The sequence below is a fragment of the Helicoverpa armigera genome, chromosome 15 (genome assembly GCF_030705265.1).
Source record: "Helicoverpa armigera isolate CAAS_96S chromosome 15, ASM3070526v1, whole genome shotgun sequence".
NCBI lineage: Eukaryota > Metazoa > Arthropoda > Insecta > Lepidoptera > Noctuidae > Helicoverpa > Helicoverpa armigera.
This window is the reverse complement of record NC_087134.1, coordinates 471247-478914: the sequence shown is the minus strand read 5'-3', so window position 1 is coordinate 478914 and position 7668 is coordinate 471247. Positions and strand designations below refer to the sequence as shown.

Below are 7668 nucleotides of genomic sequence, written 5' to 3'. Positions count from 1 at the left end.
TCCACCTGTGTCCCGAAGGAATTTCTGCTCTTACCCAAGCTTTTCAGGCTCTAGAATATCATTGCAACAATTTCCGATAAAAAGGACAGACATAACTCCTTAATAGACATCATAAACAGTGAAAATTCATTAAATACTAAGTAAATCAATCTACAAATACAAACAATTGTTTTCCAAAATCTCAAATAATCTTCAAATCCCTTTAAATAAATAATTGTGCAACCTCCCCTCTTGAAACCTGAGCACTACATAATGGTGTCACAGCCTAAACATTATATACCACCCTTAGAATAGCCTGCTACAGTATGCAAATATAAATGGAGTGACATCTGATGCTCTGTGTATTGGTACCATGATAGAGCCTCTTTAGAACACCTTAGAAGTGATCAGGCTACATTGTGATGATTTTGAGCTCTATATTCGTGATGATAATATTAAACTACATTTATTACGTTTGTATGTACAGCAACATCATTATTCAAATGTAAAATGTAGGTACTTACTAAATGGTATGTAGTATAAATATGTATGCGATACTATGGTGTTTTCGTTTTAATCCTAAATTCTGTCATTCAAGATTCAAAGTATATGAAAAGTCCAATACTTCACATATACAAACCGTAGTGCTGAGAACCTATAAGGTACAATTACACCAATATACAGTACCTAGGCATGTATGTATAGGGCACAGAGCTATACAGCAATCTACACCTCTGCTTACCACCCTAGAACTCACGTAAGTACCACTTCGCGCCAACAAGTCATGCTCCTGAACTTAAGTGCAGTTTCTATTTTTCACACGTGCCCATAAATTCACCTCTACTCGGATCAAATTAAAGCGTACACCACTTTCACATAGAATTACTGTTCATGCCAGTAACATCAACAGCCTTAAAAGGCGAGTAGGAGAGTATTGGGGCATCTGGATCAAATGATGATCCAGATACCCCAATACTCTCTTTTCAAAATGAGTACTGTATTCAGAATTCTCTTTTCAATATGAGACTTCTATTCAAAAACCTTTATTCAAAGTAAGACCTCTATTCACTGAATTAAATAAATATCGTATCCAGAATTCTCTTTTCAAAATGAGACTTCTATTCAAAAACCTTTATTCAAAGTAAGACCTCTATTCACTGAATTAAATAAGTATCGTATCCAGAATTCTCTTTTCAAAATGAGACTTCTATTCAAAAACCTTTATTTAAAGTAAGACAACTATCTTAGTTACTTAGAGACCCATCTATAGTAAAAAGGTGGTCCCTCAATACTTACCTTGTCTTTTAGGTAACTTCAATTTAATATGTTTCCTGAATTGCATTCCCGTATATAATTATATCACGTTTATATATTGTACGTTATTTATGTTGCAACTGCTTACAAACAGCATTTATTTAAACAAATCGAATGAGCGGTTCATACTAACAGACAAGAGCTGTTCTATGTCTTTGGAGAGCAAAAACACAATATAGCATTTAATAAAAAGCATTTACCTAATAATGATTAATGGTTGACAATAATTATAAATGATCCAACTGGCGAGCGTTGCTAGGTGCGTTAGAATGTTTACATATTCCCGTAAAGGAAACTGAGCGCATTCCATTCTGATTCTACCCATCATAGGCCTCCGTAACTATACCAATGTATGTTTATTCATATAAAAATTGCTACTATTGAATATGATTCAATCAGGCTTAAGTTCATAAGATATGAGCAGATATATACTCAAATAGGTACCTATACATCAAACAATAGGAATTATGTTTGATAAAACGAATAGGTAATTAATTTATATACAGTTGAGTAGGTAGGTAAGTAGGTACATAAGTGAGCAATGCTTGTTTAATAATAGGTTAATCTGGTAATTAAAAGACAGACATCAGTAATATTGTTTATTTATGAATTATTTACAGTTTCTTTTGAATTTTACTTATCATATCTTTTGCGCACTTGTATATATCATCGTTAAACACATTTTCAACAATATGCTGAGCGCATACATTAGCCCTACACTCACATAATTTAGAACTTTTTAAATCTTCTGCATCATAGATTTGGATCCGTATTACTTTCGATTGTAAACCCTTTGCAGGCTTTTTAATGTACGAATACAAAGTTTTGGTCCCTCGTTTTTTACTATTAGGAACTCTTTCAGGGCCGCTGCTGCTCGGTCTTTCTTCGAATTGAAAGGGTCTTTCTCTTGATGCTGCTGGAATCGGAGAGTACGATGGACTCGATCTTATTTCATCATACCGGAACGGTCTTTCCCTCTCTAGGTAGTTCAAAACATTTTGACGTAGTTGTTGCGCTGCCGGTATTTGGGAGCATGATGAATCATTGATGAAAATATCACTGGAGTTCTGAAACAATACATAATTAAAATTATTATTTTAAATATCAACTGTTTCTATTCGTAAGTATACAATGGTTAAGTAGAATTATTATGTAGATATTATTTGAATAAAAGTATCAAAAATAAAAATAATGTTTGATTATTTAGAAAAGGCTGACTTACCGACATTGTAGAACGAGATATTCAACGGGAATGTGATTTCTCCAGGATTTTATTCTGGTTTTATACTTACTCGCATTTTGTTTTTTCTTGTCATTAAGGTTCAAAATTATAAAATTAAATACATAATTATACATTGTTTTTAAATATACTATAGAAACGTGAGATTCAAGTTCTTATTTGGGTACTCCACGTGTAAGAAGTTGAAATAATGTACGCGAGCGTGCAAACCGCAGCGTTTCTGCTGATAAACATATTTCCTACCTATACATGGAAAAAGTTTATAAACTGCTTGTTTTGCGTCGATCGTGGGTAGAAGTTGCTATACATCGTTTCTACAATTGGTAGAACATCTACATAATATGCGATTTACAAACGATTGTCTGCCTGACTGAGCTACCGAAAACGCTACAATTTAAACGCTCGTATGCACCATCGCAAATAATCTTTATATGGCAGCATCTGCAGTCTCAGCATTTCTCTACTAATATTATAAAGAGGCAAGATTTGATTGTTTGTTTGTTTATTTTTTTGTTTGCCGCGAATAGGCTCCGAAACGATCAAACCGAATTCTTTCACTATTAGGTAGCTACACTAAATGCGTTGAACATAGGCTATATTTTGTCCTGGTACGGGAATTAAATCCATCGGGACGCGGGTAAAACCACGTGTGACAACTAGTTTTTATTTTTTGCAAGCGTGCATTTTTACATATTTGGTTAGAATGACGTGATTTTTAGGCCTATATAAACGGCTCCCGAATAACAACACAAATCACTCCTGAACTAAATCAGCGTGCAAGTTTAATTTTATCAAAAGTGTTAACCTATTCAATCAAATCCTCAAGAATGTAAGTACCTACCTGTATATCCTGTTATTATAATACTCATCTATTCATTCATTACATGTCCTGATATAATTATCTATTAATCTGTTATTTTTATTATATAAAAAATAATAATATTGAATGATTCTAATGAATGAACAGAATAAAATGTTTGTATAGATTCAATACAATCACAATGTAATCTATTTCTTCATTCGAACTATTCACCTTTTTCGATTATTATATTCGAACTATTTACCTGTGACTATGGTATCTGGGTACCTAATCCTTTTTTATTTTATTGATTCTAATTATTTTATCTGTATTTTTGTTCAGGTCGGGACCAACTTCTGCTGATCACCTCTTTCCCTCCGAAGACGAATATGAGGAACAACAGACACGGGTGAAACACGTGAAGGATTCGTCATCAGCGTCTTCATCTTCACGCTCCGGCGATGCTGCTAAGAGAAGCGCCAGCAAATCATCGCATCCGGACAGTAAGAAGAAGAAGCTCAAGACGATGTCGCCTACTGTTCATCCCATCAGTCCTGTTATGAAGCCCCAGAGAAGCGATATGAAGACCACGAGCCATGACTTATTTGGTAGTGACAGCGACGATGATCGTGAAGAGATAGCAGCAAGTAATTTAAAGGGTAATAAAAATAACTCCCTTATACTCCTATTTCACACGTAGGGTTGCAAACGGCTTAAGCCGGCAAACCGATGAGTTAAAACAGGGCCCTTACTACATAGAATTAAAAATTTATGATGTGAAAACGATAGAACATGTCGCACCTATAAATCGGTGGCGTCATTCAATTATTTCAATAAAAAATCGCACTGAAAATAATACGCCAGCATGGGCTCGGCTTAAAGACTTTATTGACGAGACCAGGCGGGAGTTTAAGAACTGTCCTTTAGAGTTTGTAAGCAGTTACTATTAACGTTTCTTTATATTTACGATTTTTTTTTCTATTTACAAAAAACTTTAAAAATACTTATAAATGTAATAGGTACATGTAATCTTATATTTCTTTTATTGCTGTTTATTTTAAATGATGACTGACTTGAAATGCTTTCATGTCAATAATGTAATCAATCAGTATTTACTCAATTACTTAGTTTGTAATTACAATTTATTCACGTATAAAAATACATTTAGATCTATTATTGTTTTATTTTACAGCACCTCGAGTATCTTCCTCGCGGAAGATTGAAAAAGAATCCGGAATTGATATCAATGAACCTAATAATGAATTAATAGAAAAAGATATTGATATCCATAATCCTAGTAATGAATTAATAGAAAAAGAAATTGATATCCATGATCCTAACAATGAATTAATAATATGCAAAAAATGTCAGATTGAATTACCGAAAACTGAATTGAAATATCATTTAAGAACTAATGTACATAAGTCAAATAGTTTAGTTCAAAGCCATTTTAACAATATCTTTGTAATTGCAAGTGCTTTCAAAAACAGAATCATAACATATCGTTTAAACCCTGCACAAGGTGTTGAATACTGTACACCCGAAGCATTCTTGTGTGAGAATACGAACGATGTCCTGAAACTTATACATATGTCTTTATTGAAGAATACTTGTGTCAAGATTAACTTCGAGTTGTTTGCCCACTTTGTGTTACCAAAAACAAGTGAGCAACAACTTAAGTCGTTTAATACGAAATATAAAGTTATTTGTAATAACACGATTTTAAGTGACTTCTATTCGAATGCTATTGAACTTTTAAAATGCAAAATGTCAGAATTCGAACACAAAGAATCTGGATGGTCTTTTAAATCAGTGAGCCATCTTGAAATCAATGTTAATAAATATTGTCCTATGAGAGGTGGTACTTACCTTGAATTACCAAAAAAACTTAAAAACTCGAAAAGTTGTATTAATATTCAAAATAATGACAATTGCTGCTTTTTATGGAGTGTAGTAGCTTCATTATATCCCGTTAAGAAGAATGTATGCAGGACTAATTCGTATCCACATTACAGTTCTATATTTAATATTGAAGGGATGTCTTTCCCTGTTTCATATGAAGACATAAAATTATTTGAGACCAACAATAATATAAGTATCAATGTCTATGGAGTAGAAAATAAGAGCGAAACAGTAACCGGCCCTCTATATTTAACAAACAAAAGAAGATCTATACATGTAAATTTGTTATATTTAGAAAGAAAAGGAATGAGTCATTACTGTCTTATCAAAGACCTGGCACGTTTAGTACGAGGACAAGTAACAAATCATAAAGGTAATTTTTTTCTGTGTGAGTCATGTTTACAATTTTATAGCTGTGAAACTAAGTATAGATCTCATATCTGTTCTAAAACTTTATCAATTTTACCTGATAAAAATAGTAAACTGGGTTTCAAGAATTATGAACGAAAACAAAAAATCAACTATGTAATTTACGCAGACTTTGAAAGTCTATTGGTAAATTGTTTCGAAAAGAAATCTGAAAACACACATAATTTAAAAACACCAACCTTCATGTTTTGCATATTACATATGTTGTTCACATGATCCCCGCCAAAATAGATATGTAACATATAGAGGTCTAGATTGTGTGGAGGTATTTATCACTAGATTAATAGAAGATGTGAAGAAAATAAATGATATATTATTAATTAAAAACAAATGATACCTTTAACTAAAAGAACAAACCCAATATAACAATGCAAGTACTTGTCATATTTGTGATCGCTTGTTACTCGACGATAAAGTGCGTGACCACGATCATGTGACAGGAAAGTATAGAGGACCTGCACATACTCAATGTAATCTAATGTTTAGAGTATGTCCATTTATACCTGTAATTTTTCATAATTTATCGAATTATGATTCCCATCTTTATAAAAGAATTAGCAAAACATAAAGGTCATATTAAAATAATACCCAAAACTAAAGAAAAATATTTAACCATTACTAAATACATAGATCATGATAATAGTAACCGTCCTGTACAAATTAAATTTATTGATTCGTTTCAGTTTCTAAGCTCAAGTTTAGATGCACTAAGCAAAAGTTTGACAGATAAAGATTTTTTGCATTTATCAACGGAAATGAGAAATGATAATTTAATATATTTGCTCAAAACTAAAGGTATTTATCCTTATGATTACATGAATACTTGGAAAAAGTATGAAGAAACAAAACTTCCTCCGAAAGAATTCTTTTATAACACATTGAAAATGGAGCATATTACCGATGAAGAATATAAGCATGCAAAACTGTATGGGATGCATTTAAAATAACAACTATTGGCGAGTATACTGATCTATACCTGAAATGTGATGTTTTATTATTGTGCGATATATTTGAAAATTTCAGAAATATAAGTTTAAAATATTATAAATTAGATCCTGCCTACTACGTAACTGCACCTAGTTTAAGCTGGGATGCTATGCTGCTCTATACACAGGTTGAGCTTGATTTAATAGATGACTTAGAAATGTATCAAATGCTAGAGAAGGGCATACGCGGTGGTCTAGCACAGTGCTCATTACGTCATGCGAAGGCTAACAATAAATATTTGCCAGAATTTAATGATCTAGAACCTTCTAGTTATTTGATATATCTCGATTGCAATAATCTGTATGGTTACGCAATGACTAAAAGTTCCCAATTACAGAGTTTCGTTTTCTAAATCAGAAGGAAGTTAATTGCTTTGATGTAATGAGTATATCGGATGAAAGTCAATATGGTTTTATATTAGAAGTAGATCTCGAATATCCCGAGCACGTACATGATTTTCATAGTGATTTACCTTTTGCTCCTGAAAAGTTTATACCACCAGGGGGAAAGACAGCTAAACTTATAGCTAATTTATATGATAAATTTAATTATGTAATTCATTACACTCATTTACAGGAATGTTTGAAAAACGGACTTGTTTTAAGAAAAATCCACCGTATTCTAACATTTAGACAAGAAGAATATTTAAAAAAATATATTGATTTAAACACTAGCCTGCGTCAAGCATCCACAACTACATTCGAGAAAGATTTTTTCAAGCTTTTAAATAATTCTATTTTCGGTAAAACGATTGAAAATAAACGAAAACAAGTAGATATTAAATTAGCGACAAAATGGGTTGATGTAGATAATATTACAAATAAGCAACATGGTGCTGAAAAGCTAATTTGTAAACCTAATTTTAAATCTGTATCTGTATTTTCAGAAAATTTAGTAGCAGTTCAGCTAAAACCCGAGAAAATTTTTTTAGACAGACCAATTTATATAGGCTTCAGTGTTTTAGAATATGCTAAATTACATCTTTATCAGTATCATTATAATATGAAAAAGAAATACA

General features: G+C 32.1%; 1 protein-coding gene across 1 annotated transcript; it reads left to right on the top strand.

Annotated features, from left to right (window-relative positions):
* The first annotated feature begins 2475 nt into the window (after nucleotides 1–2475).
* Nucleotides 2476–5879, top strand: LOC126056091 (uncharacterized). The gene is made up of 3 exons (XM_049847685.2): nucleotides 2476–3362; nucleotides 3675–3991; nucleotides 4525–5879. Coding segments are annotated over exons 1-3 (1674 nt in total). The 5' UTR covers nucleotides 2476–3360.
* Nucleotides 5880–7668: the final 1789 nt, after the last annotated feature.

What these genes read in the sequence shown, in the direction of transcription:
- LOC126056091 (XM_049847685.2), top strand. An exon ending in AGCAGCAAGTAATTTAAAGG is followed by an intron (nt 3,992 to 4,524) that starts GTAATAAAAATA and finishes TTTATTTTACAG; the next exon opens with CACCTCGAGTATCTTCCTCG.